General features: G+C 35.4%; 3 protein-coding genes and 1 long non-coding RNA gene across 4 annotated transcripts; all 4 read left to right on the top strand.

Moving 5' to 3' along the window:
- Positions 1–350: 350 nt before the first annotated feature.
- On the top strand, positions 351–1,154 carry LOC110682980. The gene is made up of 2 exons (XM_021859318.1): positions 351–576; positions 671–1,154. The coding sequence occupies exons 1-2, from the start codon at positions 373–375 to the stop codon at positions 1,142–1,144; spliced, it is 678 nt and encodes a 225-aa protein (XP_021715010.1). The 5' UTR covers positions 351–372; the 3' UTR covers positions 1,145–1,154.
- Positions 1,155–5,023: 3,869 nt separating this feature from the next.
- LOC110682979 (auxin-binding protein ABP19a-like) lies at positions 5,024–5,950 on the top strand. Its single transcript, XM_021859317.1, has one exon. It carries the CDS (start codon positions 5,084–5,086, stop codon positions 5,711–5,713), a length of 630 nt encoding a protein of 209 aa, XP_021715009.1. The 5' UTR covers positions 5,024–5,083; the 3' UTR covers positions 5,714–5,950.
- Positions 5,951–9,107: 3,157 nt separating this feature from the next.
- Positions 9,108–11,388, top strand: LOC110683117. The gene is made up of 3 exons (XM_021859468.1): positions 9,108–9,278; positions 9,435–10,278; positions 10,379–11,388. Exons 1-3 carry the CDS (start codon positions 9,108–9,110, stop codon positions 11,386–11,388), a joined length of 2,025 nt encoding a protein of 674 aa, XP_021715160.1.
- A 10,597-nt stretch (positions 11,389–21,985) lies between these two features.
- LOC110682945 lies at positions 21,986–22,431 on the top strand. Its single transcript, XR_002503511.1, has 3 exons — positions 21,986–22,103; positions 22,211–22,251; positions 22,366–22,431. It is a non-coding gene; the product is annotated as an uncharacterized LOC110682945 (long non-coding RNA).
- The last annotated feature ends 1,131 nt before the right edge of the window (positions 22,432–23,562 follow it).

The raw sequence follows: 23,562 nt of genomic DNA, 5'->3' as shown, positions 1-23,562 counted from the left end.
ACAACTGAAGTCAACTTGGCTAACAGAGCAGTTCCTAGACGTATTTAAGGCAAGGCCACATTGGCCAGCTAAAGAAATTATTAAAACTACTAGAAGAGCATACAAAGTTGTTATAAAGAAAAACTTTTCTTATAAAGTTAAGTATTGTGCCCATCAACTTCTTCATGGATCTATGCAAAACCATTATAACAAAGTTGGAAGGTATTTAGAAGCTCTGAAAATGTATGATCCAGTGTAATCCAGGGATACATGTGCAGTTAGTCATGGATTCTAGCGAAGATAATAGCCCTCTAGTATTCAGTACATTATTTGTTTGTTTTGAGGGTCTACAAAAGGGGTGGAATGATGGATGTAGAAAAGTCTTATGTGTAGATGGATGTTTTTTTGAAAACTTTTCTTGGGGGGAAATTATTGTCTGCTATGGGAAGAGACGGAAACGATCAAATGTACTCGGTAACATGGGCTATAGTGGAGGGAGAGAATAATCTGTCCTGGGAATGGTTTTTCTTACAACTCCAAAAGTGTATGGCCTTAGGAGAAGGTGTAGGGGTCACATTGATCTCAGATGAACATCAGGTCAGTACTAGTAATGTGATGTTATAGCCATTTACTTTAGAATTGTATTCATGAGCTGAACTTGTTTTAATATTGTTTATTTTTCTCTTGCAAGCCTATTCTTAATGTCGTTTCAACTATCCTCCCATCAACTGAGCATAGACATTGTGCTCGGCACATATATATGCTCTGGCACAAATCTTTTAGAGGAGATGACATGAAATTGAGATTTTGGAAGATAGTAAAAGCTTATAACTTGGTAGACTACCAAGATGCACTTGATGAGTTGGGTGCAGTGGATCAAGATGCAGTTGTAGCTTTTAACAGTTATAATCCAAGATTATTTTGCAGGGAATTCATGAGCACAAGCACAAAAACTGATGTAGTGACAAATAACCTTGCCGAGACATTCAACGGCTACATAATTAATGCAAGGACTAAACATTTGTTGTATATGCTTGAGGACATAAGAGCTTCTTTGATGCAAAGGCTTGTGTTAAAGAGACGAGATGGAGAAGACAACTGGAGTACTTTGTCCAAGGATTCAGCAAAAATTGGAGAAAGAGAAAGAAAAAGCATCCAACTGTGATGTCATGTCTTCAACTCTAACAAAGTTTCAGGTTAATTATTTCTTGGACACATTATCAGTTGACTTGGAAGCTAAGTGTTGCACTTGTGGAAAATGGGAGATGACTGGGGTGCCTTGTTGTCATGTTGTGGCATGTATATTTTTTCTACATAGGGATGCTGAAGATTTTGTTGATGATTGTTACAAGATGGAGACTTATTTGAAGGTGTACTCAGGGTCTATTCCCCCCACGGAAGGTGAGAGGCACTAGCCTAGGGTGGACTATTCTTTATTACCTCCACCTATAAAAATAGGGCCAGGAAGACCAAGAGTTAATAGAAGAAAAGCTCCACATCAACTCCCTAAGAAACCTAGAAAACTCAGCAAACATGGAATTGAAATGACGTATAGTTTATGCCTACAGAAGGGACACAATAAAAGGTGTCCTAATAGAGATAGGCCTATGGCTGTTGAACTTGCACCCAAGAGACATAAGGGAAGCCTTAGAAAGGATGCAAATGCTTCCACATCTGCAGCAGTTGGTGTCAACACCTCTACATAAGATTTGACACAACATTCCACCACTACCCAACCCACAAAATCAGGTAGAAGAGGAAGGATGATAACAATCGGTCAAGGATCAAGAGGAAGAGGTCAAGGAAGAGGTGCTACAAGGGGTTTAGGTAGGAGATTAAGTGAGAGTGTAGGGACTTTAGGTATGGGAAAGGGTCAAAGCATAGGAAGGGGAAGCAGGGGAGGTGGTCAAGGTGTAAGGAAATCTATTAGGGGAAGGGGTGACTGTAGAGGAAAGGGAAGGGTAAGTAGGGGAAGTGGGAGAAGCAGGGGGTCAGCTGCACCAAAGGTAATAACCAACCATCATCAGTAAACTTATTTTACTATTATTTGTTCTCAATGCACACTTCTAACTATTTTGTCCTTTTTTTTTTTTTTTTTTTGGTAGGTTCCAAAAGGAGTGGGAGTATTGATTAGTTCTGATGGATCAACAATGACTACTATAGCTGGACGAATTGGGGGTCAAAGGGTATTTACTGACTGTATGAGCTCACAACTCAGTCAAGCATCAACATTGCACAAGCAAACTCAGTGATCATATAGCAATTGTGATGTCTTTTCTTTTTGGAATCAGTGTAATGCAATGTATCAAAGAAAATGCTGGTTGTTGAATGTCATGATAAAACTTGTGCTATGTTACAGACACAATGTTATGTTTATCTTATCTTATCATATCATATTTCAAGGCAGTTTCTTTTGCATAAAAGTGATTTCAATTGAAATTTGTTTTGCATAAAAATTGGGAAGTTATATTGAACACTGTCAAATTCATAACTGAATTCGCTAGTGAATACGAAGAAGAAGACCTAGGTCCATCATAATTTGATTTCCTCATAGCAAATGAAATTTAAAAAAAAAAAAAAGATATTACATTTTTAGATTAAGAATTTACAGAGCAAGGGGAGAAAGAGAGAAAGGAGAAAAAGAGAGAAATGAGAGATGGTAATTAAGAAGACATAGCATAGCGTTTCGAATTAAATACAAACCCAAATATTAACAACGAACGTTTAGTGCCACGTAAGCTAATTCACCTATTGTTGCAAGTCATAAATGAAAGGGGTCCATTTTGAGAAGATTACTAGAAAAGATGGGATTATTCCCAGATTTTTTTAAAGGTGGGACTATTATGAGAAGATGTGCAAAAGGTGGGATTATTCTTGTGAATTTTTCCTTTAACAATTTACCTTTTCATCAACTTATACAACCAACTTATATAACCCATTTTTCGTCTTTATTGGTTTCCATAATACAACTCTTTCGATTTGAACATAAACCTATACTATTACTTAGCTTCAACTAATTGTGCTTGAATTGCATTTGGTATTTTAATGTTTTCCTTAAACTAGACTTAATTATCTGAAGTCAAGGTAGTTTTGTCCTTAATCATGTTTACTGGAGCGCCATTGAATTGTGACTGACAAACCAATGCTCTACTATATGCCCATAAGTTTGTTGAAGATTTAGGCACTTTTAGTATCCCTTGTCCAAATAATGCATTCCAAGACTAATAGAGTATAATTTTTCACCCAAAATTATGCAAATTTTGTATTTCCATGCATCACATATTCACATACATTGGGAAGGAAGATATTATGGCCTGATAATTGACTTAGGCACTCTTCTTGAGTCAAGCAGGAGATGCATTTCCCACCTTAAACTGTTTATCTTGTTCGATTTCGGTCGGTTATATAATCCCAAACCAGTTAATTGATGGGGGGGGGGGGGACCTGGAGTAGTCCAACAATTATTCATGCTCAAATTGCTCAACATGGAGTAAATATCTATCTATTCTATAAAAAGTTTGGAATTGTTAGAAAAAGTTGTGGCCTTCCTGTACAACTGTCAAATATCTAAATTTTTTGTTTACTGAACAATATAATACAACCATGCATATAGAACAAAATACATGAATCTTCCTCCATCTTACCTTATGAAGATGTATGGCTATTAGACAGATAATGTATACAACTATTGGCTCTAATTCTATAAACCTTACCCTCGGTTACGCTTACTTGGCATATCACATTACCTTAATCCCTAATGCTACATTGTTAACTTTTAAGACTTGAAAATCAATCTGAAGGTCTTAATGCATCATTCGTTACATGCTTATGTTGACGCAAAGATTATCATATAGCGCGACATTATAAAAAAGGAACAATGTTCTCGGACAGATTGCAGAGGATTATTAAGTTGGACATAAATCACATAATTTGATTAGTGTAGCATGATTAATCTGGTAATTAAATTAGGAGGTTGGAACTAACTTTACATTTTAGTCTTTGTATATTTGGCTATATTTGTGCAGAGTAATGAACGAAAACAACAGAATATGCTTTAATTCCTAAACATGGGCACGAACCCTTTAAAAGGGTAATTCATAAGATCCACTTATTTTTCTGTGGAATAATCTTGGAATTTTAGGAAGACTAGCAGAGTCTATTTCTTAGTTGTCAAAAATGGCGTTTTCTGCTTCTTTACAATACCATGTGATTATGGACCACCTTATTTATATTTTCTCTACTACATAAAACATTGAAATATATGTATATCTAGCAATAAATTACCTTCAAATGACGCAAAAGGTAACTTCAATTCACCATAGTTTGATGTTCTGTTTGTTTACTGGACTCTTTTTTCATTGATTACAATTAATTAGCTAAGTTGGTTAAAGTGTCGAGGGTGGTATTCCATCCGGCCTTTACACCAAGAATACCTTACATTTAGCTCAACTTCTCAAAATTTGTAAGGAACTGAAATATATGTATGACTCATGTCACTTATTTAAGGAATTATAATTTCTCATTTCACTTATTTACTGATATATGTATGACTCAAATTTTTGTATTCGTATGCAGAGAAAAGCCTTCCTTAAACGACTTAATGGCAGAATACTTCCAGAAATAAGTATGCATATATTTTCACTTATTCTACATGAAACTGACTCAAATTCCTTACTGTTCGATCTGTTTTCTGAATACACGTATCGAAAGAAACACACATATATGCACATACACGCGAACTTATTAGGCAATCATAATCACAGAAACGCGGAGTTCTGTCATACAAGTATATGTTACTGCATTACATTAATCATTTCTTGAGAAAGATAGATGTAATAGTCATCTATGACCTTGATTGTCAATCAATCGACAACGTCTATATTATCAGGCTATCAGCACAGCTGAAACTTAATTAGTGATAAATGACTGCAGTAATGATACATAATGCAGCTACAAATCAGAACAAAAAGTTGTTGCTGGACCAGCAGATTGGCTGTCTTGATAAACAGCCATGCTGCTGCTTTCTATATAAACAAGTCTAGGACATTGTCAATCAAACCACGAAAAATTCATTACAAGCTTATCATCTATCTAATCTTCGAAGATGTATCTTCCACTCTTCGTCGTCCTCACCCTCTTTGTTTCTCTTTACTCTGCTAACGCAGGAGACTACTGCGTTGCAGATTTGAACCTCCCTGACGGACCTGCAGGCTACTCGTGCAAGAAGCCATCCAAGGTCACCGTCGATGACTTTGTTTACCATGGTCTAGCCGCTGCAGGCAACACTTCCAATCTCATCAAAGCCGCTGTTACACCAGCATTTGCTGCTCAGTTTCCTGGTGTAAATGGCCTTGGACTCTCCATTGCTCGCTTAGACATTGCTGCTGGTGGTGTTATCCCAATGCACACTCACCCTGGGGGTTCCGAAATCCTCGCTGTCATCCAAGGCCAGATTTGTGCTGGCTTTATTGACTCAGCAAACGACGTCTACTTCAAGACACTTAACAAGGGTGATGTAATGGTTTTCCCACAAGGCCTACTTCATTTCCAAATCAACGCCGGGAAATCAACAGCTATCGCCTTTGTTAGCTTCAGCAGCCCGAGTCCAGGACTTCAGATTACAGATTACGCTTTCTTTGCTAACGGTCTGCCAACTGATCTTATTGCAACAACTACATTCCTTCCTAAAGATGTCATTAAGAAGCTCAAGGGTGTTCTTGGTGGTACCAACTAATGGCTTAACTAATTAGTAAGCCATGCTCAGAATTTATTCTGTCATTTTATATTTCTAGCAATTGAACAAAAGGGAAAATGCCCAAAAAAAAAAAAAAAAAAAAAATGTCCCCTAATAAAATTGTATTGTTAGTTCATTTTTTGTATGGTTGTGTTAATGTATTCAATGTATTGCATGGTTTTTTCTTGTATTTCCTTTCGGAATTAAATTTGTTGTCAATATAATTTTTTTTTTCCATGTGATTTTTTGTTATTTAATTTATATTATCACATTTGAACAAGTTTTTAGGCGAATTTCCATGTCAAATAAATTAATTTTGTTATTTTCTTATTAGGGACTATATTTCTTATAAAATTATAATATGTATTTTAGGAAGTATCCACTATAAAACTGTAGCTACTAAAAAAAATTCATGATCAGAATATGGGATATAATACTCCGTAAATAACTAGTAACTACCACAAATGCTCCAACAATTGAGTTCTTGAATACTTGTAACATTTGACTTTTACATTATTATTCATACATCAACTTTGACTATATAATCTTATCAATATATAAAAAACAAATGTTATTTTTGGCAACACCAAATTACATTCTTTATATCTCTTACATTATCCGATCCATCTTTATTTTCCCACCTATCTTTTACTCAATCATACTTACACATCTATCCTTTTCTTACATTTACTTCAAATTTTCCTCCATACAAAATTATTTAAATTTCTAAACTTACAACTCATATAAACTTTTATTTAATCTCCTGACAGGACGTTATTCAACCTCTATCACATTTAAAATTCTATCAAGAGTGAGGGATATCTCAAGTGGTTAGAGCTCCCCTCCCGATTCTCAGTGATACCGGGATCGATTCTCATCACTCGCCCTTGTGGCTCTCTAAACAACGAAAAAAAAAATGTAAATCTATCAATTGTTGAATGAGCATTTTAATTTTATATTAATCTGAAGTCTAATCTATCTATCTATCTATCTATTACTATTCTATATATTTTTTCTTGAAAAAATCTATTACTAATCTATATACCTATATTAAAAGTGGAGTATTTTTGCTTTCTCTCTCAAATATTATTTATTTATTTATGATTTTTTTTGCAAAATCATTATTTAATTTATTTATGGCTGACTATTGACTTACATGTATATAGAGACTTATATATTTCAATTCTACATCATATTAATTTCAAAAACTATCTATTTAATGTATTATTACTCATTGACTAGCTAACCTATTAGCATTGTTTTGTTTCTTAAAAAAAACGACATTGTTGCCTTAGAAAATGTAATAATAAATAAATATAAATAATAATAAAGCGTAAGTTACTAAGTTTCACCTCTCTCGTTAATATTAAACTGAAACCTATTTTTCCCTCTAATATCCTAGAAATCCCGCCAATTCTCATTTAAAAAAAAAAAAAAATTCACTTTTATAAGATAATTAGAGATACTAGGAAATTTATTAAAGTTACAGCCAAAGTTGAATATTCTAAATAATCTCCTGGCTTAGATAATAACTAATTGAATAACCAATTAGAATGTTCAACAACCAATTTTCTAGATATCTTTTTTCAAAGAATTTTCTGTAGATTTTTTTTATTATTTATATCTTTTTATATTATATACTAAAGTAATCTGATAAGTCGTGTTTTGTGCATATTTGTTAGCTTATTTTTTGGTTGGTTTTATTAGCTTAGTTGAGTGTTTTAGTCCATTTTGGTGTAATTTGGTTTAGTTTCGATGATTCGATGCTTTTATGGGTAGTTTCGTTGTTTTTGATGTATTTCAGGATTAACGGAGCTAATTGAGTGAAAATGAAGCAAACGTTGATGAAATACTTGACAAATATGACACCTGTTCACTATTATGCTCATAAATTTTGATATACAAATGATAATGGAGTGATTCAAATTGCATTGGAAAGTAAACTTGAAGACCTTTCCAACACAATATATTACACGCCTCAAATGGAGCTGATTTAAGATGAGTGATACGCGCAGTAGGGGAGGCACGTCCGTGCCTCCAAATCAGTTTACACAGCTATGAGCTTCGACATTAGGCACGTCCGTGCCCAAAACAGGCACGTCCGTGCTTAGAAGTCAGAAGCCAAGGAAGTTTGCACTCGATCTGAGGCACGTCCGTGCCTCTTGTAGGCACGTCCGTGCCTCCTGGAAGGATTATGCGCCAAGAAATTTAATTATCTTCTTATCTTTCTAGGGCTATATATATATTAAGTAGTGTTTTATTTCTTCATTTAGTTTTATTCCAGCCTTTTATTTTGCGTTATTAAGAACTAGTTCTCTCTATTTTATTTTCTTTACTTTTGTAATTCAAGATTCAAGATTTACACTTTCCGCCTTCAATTTAATTCAAGATTTGGTATTTTCTTTTCATCTCTTATTTCTTAATTATGTTTTCTTTAATTATTTTTGTTATTGTTTATTCCATTATGAGTGAGTAGATTTCCTATTCCAAGATCTAGGGCAGCCCAATTATGATTGATGCATGAATTAAATCTTTAAATTCTCTAATGACTTTTGCAATTGCTATGCTAAATTGATTGTGATTATTCCAATACTAGGTTAGACGTAATTTTAGTATTGTGATTATTCCATTGTTTCTATCACAGCGAGAGTTGGGTTTAAACGGATTTGTGTAGATTAATTTAGGGTTTGATTTTCAACATGAGAATAGTTGGGTTGATAATTGGGAAGTTAGAGTAATGTGTTTAATGTCTCTAATGTGCATGATACCATGAGAATAGGCTTGATTGTATGTTAGGGAAGCCATTGATACTCGAGAGAGGTCCTTGGTATTGATTAGGGTTTACTTTTCTCCGTTCAATTGGAATCGTATGTTAGGGGCAGAAATATAATTGCATCAAGCGTAATTGTGGTGGTACTAGATCTTGGATGTTTTAATTACTTGATTTCTTCATATTCTTTAGTTTATTTTTGAATTTTCCATACATTAGTTTCTTAGTTAATCGATCATTATTGATTCTTGCTTAGTAGGAATTTGAGTCTATTTAATTATTTTTGAACCTTAGTCTCTTGGAATTCGACCCTTGCTTGCCCTGCTACATAGTAGTGGTCAGTTAGGTTATATTTTGTTAGGTACGCGACACGCCTATCAAATTTTTGCGCCGTTGCCGGGGAACTAACGGTTTTATTTGATTATTTGTGATTCGTTTTTACTAAGCCTCATTCGTTGCTTCGGCTATTGTTTCTTGTGGTTTTGATACTCTTCTTTAGTTCCTTGTTTCATGCAAACTCGAGGTTCAGGATCAGACGATTTAATTCCTTTTGATTCTGAAATCTAAGCGACCGCAAGAAGACGAGCATGTAGAAGAAGAAGGAGAAACCAAGCCAACAGAAACATGGAAGATGCCATGAAGTCTCTTTTGGAGTATGGTATCCCTAATACGACAACCGGACTCCTCTCTAACATTGTCAGGCCACCTGTCACTGCTCAACACTTCGAATTGAAGCCACAGTTCATTCAATTCATCTCTAATGATTCATTTGCAGGCACACCACATGATTGCCCAGTAAGTCATATTGATAGTTTCTTGGAGAAATGTGATACTATGAAATTGAATGGTGTTACAGATGATGCTATCAGACTTCGCCTTTTCCCTTTTTCACTACGGGATAGGGCGAAAGAGTGGTTGAGAGATGAAGGCACTGGCTCGTTCGACACATAGGACAAGCTAGTGAAGGCCTTCTTAGTGAAGTTTTTGGGACATGAGAAGACTGCCAGGTTGAGGAACGAGCTATCCACCTTCCGACAATCAGATGACGAGTCTCTCTATGAGGCTTGGAGAAGGTTCAAGAGGTTACAGAGACAATGCCCTCATCACGGTATCCTAGAGTGGCTGTTGATTCAAACCTTCTATAATGGCCTAACCCATGAGTTCCGAATCTACATTGATGCTGCATCAGGGGGTTCTCTCTTGACAAAGAACCCAACTGAGGCAAAGGAGCTGATTGAGAAGATGGCAGCCAATGATAATTATCATCTAGGAGGTCGTCAGAATGTGAAAAAAGGAGGTAAGCTTGATGTAGATGCTTTGACTATGTTAGCCAGTTCTGTGCAGGCACTAACAAGCAGGTTTGATAAGTTCCAAGCTGGAACTTCTACTAGCCCACCGGAGGTTTGTCAATTGTGCAATGTTCAGGGCCACATCGCACCGGATTTCCCGCAGAATATGAGTGAGATGTCTATTGAACAAGCCAATGCTTTCTACTCTTCGAATTCCAAACAGTCTTTTGATCCCTACTCCAATTCTTACAATGAAGGTTGGAAACAACATCCCAACTTCTCTTATAAGAACACCCAAGGACAACAGAACCCACCATCACAACCATCCCTATCCAACAACTACAACTCACCACCCGGTTTCCAACAAAGAACACCTATGAACCAACAACCAACGCAACTACTTCCCCAAAAATCTAGCCTTGAGTTGATGATGGAGAGCTTCATTACCACAACAAATAGTGCCATCCAACAACAAGGTAGCTCCATCCAACAGTTGCAAGCCCAGAGTAAGCTCATGGAAACCCAAATAAGTCAACTTTCACAACAGGTGAGTCGCCTATCAACTCTTCGATCAAGCAAAGGTCCAGAAAGAACAATGCAATACAGTTTTCTTGAGAAGAGATGAACCATCTCCGAGGCAAATAGGTGAGAAGGTGTGCAGTGTGGAGTCTAGGAAAGATGAAAGGGGCAAAGATGTTCAAGGCCCCAAATATGTTGCTCCACCGGCTTATGAGGAACCATTGCCTTTCCCGCAAAGGTTGTCAAAAGCCGTACTCGATAGACATTTTGGGAAATATTGCGAAGCCCTTGAGAAGGTACATGCTTCTACTCCCTTTTCCGATCTTTTAATTCAAATGCCTCAATTTGCAAATTTTGTGAAGACTATGAAAGATCAACAAAATGATAAGGAAGTAGTAAATAAGAAGGGCCCTACTCTCTTATATGATAACCTACCACCTAAGCTGCATGATCCGGGTAGTTTCATTATTCCCTGCACGATAAACGAGAAATTTTTCGATAGGGTTTTGTGCGATTTAGGTGCTGGTGGTAACTTAATGCCTTATTCATTATATGAGAGTTTAGGCTTGCAAGGACTTAAACCTTCCCCTATCTCTCTTCAATTGGCTGATAGAACCTCTAGACTCCCTAAGGGTGTTGTTGAAGATGTATTAGTTACGGTTGGCGAACTTGTTTTTCCTGTTGATTTTGTCGTCATGGATATGAAAGAAGATCGTAAGATCCCGATCATATTTGGTCGACCATTCCTCGCCACAAGTCAAGCCCTAATAGATTTTCCCGAAGGACAAGCCACCATTAGGGCCCAGGATAAACAAGTCATGTTCAAGCTCTTTGATGAACATAATTCTATATTTGATGGTGGTACTTGCTTAAGAATCGATGCTACTAACCCTTTGTTTGATAAGTATGTATTTGATAGAAATTTCGTGAGAAGAAAGGACAAAATTCCACCCGATGATGTGCTTGGCCACATAAAGGTGAGTTCGGATAAAAGGCAGGCAATCATTCCCATGGGCAACATTGCGGAGTTCCCCTTTCGTGTGGTGATCCCGGTTGAGCCAATGAGTATCACTACGGTCAAGCTAAAGACCTTATAAACAAGCGCTAAATGGGAGGCAACCCATTCTCGATCCTTTACTTTTCTTTTATTTTTATTTTTGATTTTTGATGTGGTTATTAGTGTTCTAATTTTTATTATTTTCTCTATCTAAATAGGTGAAAAGAGCAAATTCTACGAAGATGGAGTCCACGAAAAAAGGCACGTCCGTGCTTCCAACCTAGCTCTGACCCGAGGTATGGTTTTCCCCCTACCCCTCCTGATCAGCAGATTTGTTTCCCTCTCCCCTTGTCCATTTACACTGTTATATGCATACATTGAGAACAATGTATGGTTTAGCTTGGGGGAGGATTCACTTTTCACCTTGTATATATTAGTTTTTCTTTTAGTATTTGGTTTTTAGTGTTGATTGATATGCCATTACATGCCTATACTTCTATGATAATAATAATATATGTGTGCTTTGCGAAAAGAGTTTTCGAAAACCCATTCACCGATTTGCTTGGAATTGAGTTGGTTTGTGGCCAGGATGGTCTCCCCGCTCTACTTATGTGAATAGTTTGTGTACCCGGTGAGATTTTTGAGCCATATTTGACTAATTTCACTTTGTCTCAGTCGTGTTTCTTCATGTGTGATTAGTTGTCCTTCACATAATCGACTTCTTGGTCTTGCTCTTTGGCTGTTTGAGACTTGAATGATGCATGTTGCGAAAAAATGATTGAAATTTCCTTGTAGAGAATAGAGCCTCCACATTCTAGGCCTACATAATTTTTTATTTTTTTTTATTTTTCATTCACCCGTAGGTTGAGCCAATTTGAGCCGTGTTTTAACCCCTTCTTGATACCCTACGTTTAAAGCCATAGAGCTATTTTCCTAGGTTTATTTTAAAGGAGAATTACACTTGTTAAAGCCCTATGAGTGATATATGAAAAAAAAGAAAAAAGAAAAAAAAAATGAAAAAAATTTAAAAAAAAAAGAAAAAGAGAAAGAGAAAGAAGGGAACTGATTTTTTAGAAGGAAGGAAGGAAGAAGAGAAAAGTAAAGAAAAAAAAGGGTGTTGAACTTGCATACACCCTTACCTCAAATTAAAAAGTTTAAAGTCTTCCTAAATCCTAGTTTGCAAAAGAAAAAAAAAAGAGAAAAAGAAAAAAAAAAAAAGAAGGAAAAAAAGAAGAAATAAGGGGCTATGCTTATTTTGTATGAAGTTGGAGGAAATAAGGTTGGTTTGAACCCGACATTTGAATGTGTAGTGGGATTAGGATTTGTTATATTTTGAGCACCACATCCCCAAATAACGTCGTCCAACCCTTGTTTACCAAGCTTACCCCTTATGGATTTCATCATTTTTGTAATTGCATCAATCATTAGAAGTGGAAAAAGTCACATTGCAAGCCTAAAGAGGACAATTCATGTGAAGTTGACATGCATTCTATGCTTAGGTTGAGTGATATCATATTTCACCCCGTAAACACATGAGCGTTTATTGTTTTTATTTTTCACAACTAAAGTGAGAGCTATTTATGTTTGTGTGAGTTGGTATGGGGAGATGTGTGGTAAGATGTTTGTCGATTCCAAGTTTAAGAGGTTTATGGTGGTTTTATGCATATTGAATCTTATTTTTGTTTTCCTCGTGATTTCAAATTGACGGCACATTATGATGGTTTGAGAAGTTGTCTTTCTCCTCCCTTGTGATTCATGGTTAAATGCTTGAGGACAAGCATTAGTCTAGCTTGGGGGAGTTTGATAAGTCGGTTTTGTGCATATTTGTTAGCTTATTTTTTGGTTGGTTTTATTAGCTTAGTTGAGTGTTTTAGTCCATTTTGGTGTAATTTGGTTTAGTTTCGATGATTCGATGCTTTTATGGGTAGTTTCGTTGTTTTTGATGTATTTCAGGATTAACGGAGCTAATTGAGTGAAAATGAAGCAAACGTTGATGAAATACTTGACAAATATGACACCTGTTCACTATTATGCTCATAAATTTTGATATACAAATGATAATGGAGTGATTCAAATTGCATTGGAAAGTAAACTTGAAGACCTTTCCAACACAATATATTACACGCCTCAAACGGAGCTTCAGATATGAAGTTATGACTGATTTAAGATGAGTGATACGCGCAGTAGGGGAGGCACGTCCGTGCCTCCAAGTCAGTTTACACAGCTATGAGCTTTGACATTAGGCACGTCCGTGCCCAAAACAGGCACGTCCGTGACTAGAAGTCAGAAGCCAAGGAAGTTTGCACTCGATCAGAGGCACGTCCGTGCCTCTTGTAGGCACGTCCGTGCCTCCTAGAAGGATTATGCGCCAAGAAATTTAATTATCTTCTTATCTTTCTAGGGATATATATATATATATATTAAGTAGTGTTTTATTTCTTCATTTAGTTTTATTCTAGCCTTTTATTTTACGTTATTAAGAACTAGTTCTCTCTATTTTATTTTCTTTACTTTTGTAATTCAAGATTCAAGATTTACACTTTCCGCCTTCAATTTAATTCAAGATTTGGTATTTTCTTTTCATCTCTTATTTCTTAATTATGTTTTCTTTAATTATTTTTGTTATTGTTTATTCCATTATGAGTGAGTAGATTTCCTATTCCAAGATCTAGGGTAGCCCAATTATGATTGATGCATGAATTAAATCTTTAAATTCTCTAATGACTTTTGCAATTGCTATGCTAAATTGATTGTGATTATTCCAATACTAGGTTAGACGTAATTTTAGTATTGTGATTATTCCATTGTTTCTATCACAGCGAGAGTTGGGTTTAAACGGATTTGTGTAGATTAATTTAGGGTTTGATTTTCAACATGAGAATAGTTAGGTTGATAATTGGGAAGTTAGAGTAATGTGTTTAATGTCTCTAATGTGCATGATACCATGAGAATAGGCTTGATTGTATGTTAGGGAAGCCATTGATACTCGAGAGAGGTCCTTGGTATTGATTAGGGTTTACTTTTCTCCGTTCAATTGGAATCGTATGTTAGGGGCAGAAATATAATTGCATCAAGCGTAATTGTGGTGGTACTAGATCTTGGATGTTTTAGTTACTTGATTTCTTCATATTCTTTAGTTTATTTTTGAATTTTCCATACATTAGTTTCTTAGTTAATCGATCATTATTGATTCTTGCTTAGTAGGAATTTGAGTCTATTTAATTATTGTTGAACCTTAGTCTCTTGGGATTCGACTCCTGCTTGCCCTGCTACATAGTAGTGGTCAGTTAGGTTATATTTTGTTAGGTACGCGACACGCCTATCATAATCCTATCTCAAAAGTACACGTGTTGCATTTACAATAATAATGCCTTTTTGGTGCGGCAGGCCACACCGTGTGGCCTGCTGCCAACTCAGCAAAAATAACGAAGTCTGACGCGCATAACGGAATCTGACACTCACGCTCAATTTCAAGTCACCCCTAATTTCAAGTAACCCATAATTTCAAGTAGCAATCCTTAATTTCAAGTAACCCATATTATAAGTAGCCCCTAATTTCAAGTAAACCATAATTTCAAGTAACCCCTAATTTACTGACCAATCAAGTAACCCCATAAATACTAAGTAAATTAACCCTTGTATTACTTAGTAGGTAACCTTGTTTTAACTTAGCAAGTAACTCCATTACTAAATAAATAACCCCTATATTACTGACAAGTAACCCCACTTTACTAACAAGTAACCCAATACCTACTTTTACTAACAAGTAAACCTATTTTTGTTAACAAGTAATCCTTATATTTAGTCATAGTGCAACGAAGAACAAGAATTGTTTTTTTTGTTTTTTGAATAAACGAAGAACAAGAATTTAGAGGAGAGAGAATTGTCGAAAAATGCAATGGAGGAGAGTGAAATTCATAATACAAAATGGAAGAATCTTGAATTTCAACAAAGATTCGTGAATACATATGGGGTACTCAACCCCTACGAAATAGTAACCCCATACGAAATAAAATATAACAAATTACATATAACTCGTACAAATTATTGAATTAAATATGGAAAAAGCTTGAATTTCAACAGAGGTCAACAACGATGGTTCTGCACTTGTCCGATCCATACACTTTCGAATTATTGATTTAATTCAATTGCGATTCCAAGTTTATTCTGAATTTCGATTGATTACGGTTCCAAGTTCATTCTAAATCGATAAATTATGGTGTATTTATTGAAGATAGTTCAAATTAGAATATCTACAATGGAGAATAGAAAAAAAGTGCAGGATAGTTTTATTGAAGAAAGAGAAAATAAATAACAACAATGGAGAAATTAATTTGATTGAGATATAAATGGAGGAGAGAGAAAAAGTTAAGACGCAAGAAAGATAAAATGTCACTTACTCACTTTGTTAATATATAGGAGAAAGTGGGAAGTTAAAAAATCTATATATATAATAAGAGTTATAACGGTGCTATGTAACGGAGTCCGTTATAACGAATTGGATTGCATGCTTGGGCCTTATATATTGTGGTTGGCTACATATAAAAAATTGTGTTAGAATAATTTTTTTTCCACCAATAACTTTTTTTCGTTAGAAGATAACATGATAAATAAAAATTGGTAAATACAATTTCTTCAAAAAAAAGAAATAAAAATAAAGGGTGAATATAAACTTATAGTAATTTATAAAAAAATACTTTTTTTTTTCTTGTAAATACTCATTCGAACATGCTCGGACCAGAAACTAGTTTTAGATAATGTCAACCTTTTGAATATTAGTTTTTTGGAATTGGGTTTTAGATAATGTCAACCTTTTGAATATTACTTTTTGGAATTGGGTTTTAGAAATTCGAACCCGACCCGAATCGAACCCGAATAACCCGAATTCGACCCGATTTGACCCAAATTTCATATTTCATAATAATATTAAGTTTTACACTATTTTTGATAGTTTCTAAGCATAACCCGAAATCGACCCAAAATCTGACCCGAAATCTGACCCGAACCCGACCTGCTGACCCGAATTACCACCCCTAATCACACGACTATAACTTAATCTCTAACATCTACGGACCTCGATTGAAAACAAAATACCGAGTAATAAACCAAGTTAAATATTTAGTCTAATTTATATCTCGATACTTCATTTACCATTAATAATAGTTTGGAAAATTTGTTAAGAATAACAACACCTTTCAGTGATCTTTCAAAAATAAAATGATCTTTGGATTATTTCTGAATGGAACGACCTTTGATATACATTTGCTGTAAATGGAACAAAAAACCGGTAACTGTTTTAAAGGTTACATTAGCCACGTGTTGCGTTGTCATTTGTTAAGATTTTTTTTTGTTAAATTTTTTAAAATAATAATGGTTTTAATTTATAAAAAAAAACCTTAAAATTAAAATAAAAAAATATAAAAAATGAAAAAAATCCCTTTACCCAACCCCTGTCCCCTCCACCAAACCACCCCTACCGAAAACCCTCATCCCCAGCCTCCTATCCCTGTTTGTGGCTCCATTCCCCTTCTTGTCCATGTTTTTGACCCCCATCCCCTTCTCCTATCCATTTCCGGCTACCCCTTCCCTTCCCATCCCGCTTTTGACCCCTTTCCCTCCCCGTCCCCGATTTTGGTCCCCCATCTCTTCCCCGTCCTTAATTATTACGACCCTAACTCCCTACGTACCCCGTCCCCAATTCCGACCCCCCTTCATGCAACCTTCATCTTTCTGTTGGTTAGGGTTTTGGGGAGGTGGTTTTGCGGCAATCTAGGGAAGCAGGATGGAAGTGGTCTTGACGCGGTTTCTAGGGAGGGGGTTGTTTTCGGTTAGGGGAAGGGGCTGGAAATGGGGTATAATAATACCCTATATTTTTGAGACGCATTTTATAATTAATTAATTAATTAGTATTTTCAAAAAAGGGTATTTTAGTAAATACTTTTAAACAATTAATATTTGGGATTTTTGGATAAGATTTATTATTTATTTATTATTTTAATAAAATTCGAATGATATACTTCCTCCATTCTTCTTTTATCGCATCACTTACTAGTTTAGGAAGTTTCCTATTTATTGCATCAATTCCTTGTTTGGCAATTTTTTCCTTGTACAATGACTATTTTACCCTTATTACTATAACATAATGAGCCCACTTATTATTCTCCCACCTACCAAATTTAATGCCTTTGATTAAATCAACAATTCATCAGATCTGATGAATTGAAACCCTAGTTTTTGAAGTTTCTTCATCTTCCTCACCTGGGTCTTTCTCTCTCCACTCTTTCCCCTTGAACAATCGATCTTGGCTCATTCTCTCTCCTCTATTCCTCTTTCTTTTTCCTCTTGAATAAATCTTGCCTCCTTCTTTCTCTTCTCTTCCTTCTTCTTGAATGGATCTATCTCCACTACACGAAGCCCTATTCGCGACTGACGATGAAATTGAGCAGGGTTTCATTGTTGCTCTCGTCGAAGCTTTTGAAGAACGGGCTTCCTGGCCTAATTTGTCCCTAGTGGAATGAGTCACTATTTCAGATTGTCATGCCCATTAGTAATCCATATGATGAAGGGACTCAATTGATTAAAAGTGGTCCAAACTATAAGTTGCTCCAGTTTTAGTGTTGTGCACTTACGGTTGAGGTAACTGATAGGCGTGTCGCGTACCTAACAAAATATAACCTAACTGATCACTACTATGTAGCAGGGCAAGCAAGGGTCGAATCCCAAGAGACTAAGATTCAAAAATAATTAAATAGACTCAAATTCCTACTAAGCAAGAATCAATAATGATCGATTAACTAAGGAACTAATGTATGGAAAATTCGAAAATAAACTAAAGAATATTAAGAAATCAAGTAATTAAAACATCCAAGATCTAGTATCACCACAATTACGCTTGATGCAATTATATTTCTACCCCTAACATACGATTCCAATTGAACGGGGAAAAGTAAACCCTAATAAATACCAAGGACCTCTCTCGAGTATCAATGGCTTCCCTGACATACAATCAAGCCTATTCTCATGGTATCATTCATATTAGAGACATTGAACACATTACTCTAACTTCCCAATTATCAAACCCAACTACTCTCGTGTTGAATATCAAACCCTAAATTGATCTACTCAAATCCGTTTAGACCCAACTCTCGCTGTGATAGAAACAATGGAATAATCACAATACTAAGATTACGTCTAATCTAGCATTGGCATAATCACAATCAATTTAGCATAGCAATTGCAAAAGTCATTAGAGAATTTAAAGATTTAATTCATGCATCAATAATAATTGGGCTACCCCAGATCTTGGAATAGGGAATCCACTCACTCATAATTAAATAAACAATAATAATAATAATTGAAGAAAACATAATCAAGAAGCAAGAGATTAAAAGAAAATACCGAATCTTGAATTGAATTGAAGGCGGAAAGTGTAAATCTTGAATCTTGAATTACCAAAGTAAAGAAAATAAAATAGAGAGAACTAGTTCTTAATAACGTAAAATAAAAGGATAGAATAAAACTTAATCCCTCCTAGTAAAACAAGAAAACGATTAAAAGACTTGGCGCATAATCTTCCCAGGAGGCACGGACGTGCCCCTTGCTAGGCACGGACGTGCCTCTGTGCGAGCATATCTTCCTTTGGCTACTGACTTCCAGGCACGGACGTGCCTGCGCTGGTCTTTGAATACGGATATAGGCACGGACGTGCCTCTTGACGAAGCTGACTATTGTCCTGGGCACGGACGTGCCCCTGCTAGGCACGGGCGTGCCTAATGTCGAAGCAATTTGATGAGTATACTGACTTGGAGGCACGGACGTGCCCTAGCTAGGCACGGTCGTGCCTTGCTCCAAAAAGCCCTAAATTGTTCTTTCTTCAATCATCAAGCTTTGTGAAGGTTCGTGGGCCTCGGTTTAGTTTCGTGACTTCGTAAAACATCCAAATTAGTTCCGTTAAGCCTGAAATAAATCAAAAACAATGAAACTACCCATAAAAGTATTGAATCATCGAAACTAAACCAAATTGCACCAAATTAGACTAAAACACTTGACTAAGCTAATGAAATCAACTAAAAATAAGCTAATAAATACGCACAAAACACGACTTATCAAACTCCCCAAGCTAAACTAATGCTTGTCCTCAAGCATTTAACCATAAATCACAAGGGAGGAGAAAGACAACTTCTCAAACCATCACAATGTGCCATCAATTTGAAATCACGAGGAAAACAAAAATAAGAGTCAATATGCATAAAAACCACCATAAACCTCATATACTTGGAATCGACAAACATCTTACCACACATCTGCCCATACCAACTCACACAAACATGAATAACTCTCACTTTAGTTGTGAGAAATAAAAACAATAAACGCTCATGTGTTTACGTGGTGAAATATGATACCACTCAACCTAGGCATAAAATGCATGTCAACTTCACATGAATCGGCCTCTTTAGGCTTGCAATGTGACTTTCTCCACTTCTAATGATTGATGCAATTACGAAAATCATGAAATCCATAAAAGGTAAGCTCGGTGAATAAGGGTTGGACGACGTAATTTGGGAATGTGGTGCTCAAAATATAACAGATCCTAATCCCACTACACATTCAAATCGGGTTCAAGCCAACCTTATTTCCTCCAACTTCATGCAGTAATAACATAGCCCTTTTTATTTCTTTCTTTTTCCTTTTTTTTCAATCATACCTTTTTCTCTTTTTTTTTCTTTTTATATTATTTTTTTTAATTTTTTTTTCACAAGAGGAAGGGACTTATTGGTAATTAGGAAGACTCTTTTTTTAAAAAAAAAAAAACTTTTAAAGCTCTTTTTCTTCCTTTCTTCTTTTTTTTTTTTCTTTTCTTCCTTCTAATAAATACATTCCCTTCTTTCTCTTTGTTTTCTTCTCTTTTTTTTTTTCTTTTTTTATACATCACTCATAGGGCTTTAACAAGTGTAAAACACCTTCAAAATAAACCTAGAAAAATAGCTTTATGGTTTTAAATGTAGGGTATCAAGAAGGGGTTAAAACACGGCTCAAATTGGCTCAACCTACGGGTGAATGAAAAAAAAATAAAAAATATGTTGGCCTAAAATGTGGAGGCTCTATTCACTAGTAGAAAAAATGAATTCCGCAGCGCACTTTTCCCACCGGTTCTTTAAAATATACATCACTCATAAGGCTTTAACAAGTGTAAAACACCTTCAAAATAAACCTATAAAAATAGCTTTATGGTTTTAAATGTAGGGTATCAAGAAGGGGTTAAAACACGGCTCAAATTGCCTCAACCTACGGGTGAATGAAAAAAAAATAAAAAATATGTAGGCCTAAAATGTGGAGGCTCTATTCACTAGTAGAAAAAATGAATTCCGCAGCGCACTTTTCCCACCAGTTCTTTAAAATCGGTGGGAAAAGATATGGGTGGGATTAAGGAAAATACTTTTCCCACCGGTTCCTTTTGAACCGTTGCCAAATCACATTTTTCCCACCGGTTCAAATCGGTGCCAATTACGGAATTAAAAAAAACGGTGGTAGGGATTTCGCACTGGTTTCAGACCAAACCGGTGGGAACTGAGTTTTTCGAACCGGTTCAAACCGGTGGCAAATTTAAAAAAAAAACCAGTATTCCTTATTCTTTCTTTCTTTCGTCTTTTCCCTGTTCTATTCTCATTTTCCCTCCCCTTTTCACCTTATTGTATCCAAAAACCCGAAAGAAGAAATAATACTGCCCTAGCTTTCTCACTCCATTGAAGTAGCACCTTTGCCTTCTCACTCCATTGAAGCATGCAACACCTTCGCCTTCGCACTCCATTGAAGCAGAATCTCCGCCTCCATTGAAGCCGAATCTGAGCTTTCTCGCCTCCATTGAAGCCGAATTTGAGTTTTCTCACCTCCATTGAAGCAGCGTCGAGGTAATGTTTGTTCTTAATCCATTTGAATCCTTCGCATTCTAGGGTTATTCGTTGATTTATTTTTCAATTTCATATTTGAATTCTTCGTTTATTCAATTGACGTTTGATTTTCGTTTTTTTTATTTTTTATTTTATTATTATTATTATTATTGTTATTATTATTATTATTATTATTATTATTATTATTATTATTATTATTATTATTATTATTATTATTATTATTATTATTATTATTATTATTATTATTATTATTATTATTATATGTGATGGTGGTTGTTGATGGTGGCTGCTGTTGGTGGCTGTTGATGGTGGTAGGAATTGAATTGAAGCAGGGGTGTAGAGGGTGTGTGGCTGTGTGGGCCTGTTTTTTGTTGTGGTCTGGGTTTGTATGGCTGTGTGGGCCTGTTTTTTTTTCCGGTCTAGGTTTACATGGCTGCTGGTTCTGGGTTTGCAGGGCTGTTGGTTTTGGGTTTACAATATCATCAATTATAGCTCTGTTACAATATTGATGCTTAAATTAGACTAACTTATTATGTTGACTTGTGTATTGAATTGGATTGGAGGGAGAAAATATTGTAGATTTTAGTTTTGAGTCCATAAATTATTTTTATTGTAGGTCGAATTTTGAGTCAGTAACTGTGTAAGAAAACAGATTCTACTTTAATGTATCAATATGCAAGTGATTATGCAACTTCTAGACCTTTAAGTATGGATATTGTAACAATGCTTAAATCTGGCAGATCTGAAACTAGACAGCGCCATTTGCGATGTTTTCAAGGTGTTGCTAAAAAATGAAATTTGGTTTTGCAGCTTAGCAATTACAATTCCTTTGAAGGGGTATTGTACTGCAGGCCGCATTTTGATCAGCTGTTTAAGCTAAATGGCAGCTTAGACAAAAGCTTTGAAGGTATACCGATTTAAGATCCTCAATCTTACGATACAAATACAGTAACAAATTAATATTGCTGTGATTTCTATTGAATTATTATTTATCATCCCGAAATTTGGTTTCAGGTACTCCTAAAACAAAACCAGATAGAACCGTTGATAGTGAGGTATATCATACAGGCTTTGATTTTATATAAGTGAACACACACAACTACTCTTTTAATTCTGTTATAATATTCGATTTCAATTCTCATTTTGGGATAATGAATTACTTTGCTCAGAAACCTCCTAGCAAAGTCTCTTCCATGTTTGGTGGAACTAGAGATAAATGTGCGGGTTGTTCCAAGAACTCTAAGAAACCTCTTGTGCTAGTTGAACAATCCTTTATGAGGATAATTCACATAATAAAATGATAAATTCGATCAAAGATGGACGATCCAACTGAAAATAGTCTAAACAATATCCTTGATTCCCATTCATATGAATGTATACAACACTACATGAGTTCGTCTTTCATCACATCTCAAATATCAACTTCACAAAAATTTCCAAGTAAATAAACTTGTATTGCTCCCTCATCGAGTAAATAAATTCGGCATCTTTACAACAACAATTATGAGAATGATCACACGCCGTCAATAATTACAACAACAATAATTCAGCTGAACCATGCCATCACTCCTTCAATCTTATGCATAATTTCACTTCAATATATTCATGCCATCACTCCTTCAATCTTATGCATAATTACAACTAGGATGTTTTTAGAATTGTTTCTGACTATACTAATAGATTACCATTTCATTAATGTCTGCAGTTATCAAGCTTAAAGATTCGGGCACGAAGACCCCATTCATTGCTGAAGCTTGTATCTTGCGGAAAGTGTCTCTCTTTCAGGTTGCTAAGGTAAATGACTGTAACGGCTATTGAGGCTTCCCTGTGCATCTTTTAGTTTGATTAATGATGCGTTATTCTTTAACAATGTATGTAGGTATTAATTACTTACTAACTTTTGTTTTTTCTTTTTAATTTTTTTTTATAGATTCATATGTGAATTGAAGCACAAGTTTAGCTTGAAGACTACAAATTTAGCTCAATTGTGGTATGAATTATAAACTTAGTCTATGTTTCTTTTTCTTGATTCATGATGAAAGTTTTCTCATGCTATTACAACTTGTGTATTGTTTAATGACAAATTAATACAACAATATATAAATGCTTGCATCATCATATGCCTAGATACCCGTTCAAGGCTTTCTCATTAGGAGAAAGTCTTGAATAGTCCCCGGTTGGGACTGTTCTTGAACGTTTACTCTCACTTAGGTGGTGAATGTATGTCTTCTTTTTTCGATTTTAAGGAACATCTTGGCTTATCATTTCCTTGATCACCATGTTCTCTGGGTACATATGTGGGTAAGTTATTACCTACATCGTGTACTTGGAGAACTGGGGGGAAATGCTGCCGGATTTTCCTTAAA

Source organism: Chenopodium quinoa, unplaced genomic scaffold (assembly GCF_001683475.1).
Source record: "Chenopodium quinoa cultivar QQ74 unplaced genomic scaffold, ASM168347v1, whole genome shotgun sequence".
In the NCBI taxonomy this organism is placed as follows: Eukaryota; Viridiplantae; Streptophyta; class Magnoliopsida; order Caryophyllales; family Amaranthaceae; genus Chenopodium; species Chenopodium quinoa.
The sequence above is the reverse complement of the archived record's forward strand: the minus strand, read 5'-3'. Positions and strand labels throughout refer to the sequence as shown.

Bases quoted from the DNA above. Each gene is read 5' to 3' on its own strand.
- LOC110682980 (XM_021859318.1), top strand. From the start codon at position 373: ATGGATGTTTTTTTGAAAACTTTTCTTGGGGGGAAATTATTGTCTGCT. The intron at 577-670 runs GTCAGTACTAGT...TTCTCTTGCAAG, and splicing joins TGATCTCAGATGAACATCAG to CCTATTCTTAATGTCGTTTC.
- LOC110682979 (XM_021859317.1), top strand. From the start codon at position 5,084: ATGTATCTTCCACTCTTCGTCGTCCTCACCCTCTTTGTTTCTCTTTAC.
- LOC110683117 (XM_021859468.1), top strand. From the start codon at position 9,108: ATGGAAGATGCCATGAAGTCTCTTTTGGAGTATGGTATCCCTAATACG. The intron at 9,279-9,434 runs GTAAGTCATATT...TTCGACACATAG, and splicing joins GCACACCACATGATTGCCCA to GACAAGCTAGTGAAGGCCTT. The intron at 10,279-10,378 runs GTAAGCTCATGG...AATGCAATACAG, and splicing joins CCAACAGTTGCAAGCCCAGA to TTTTCTTGAGAAGAGATGAA.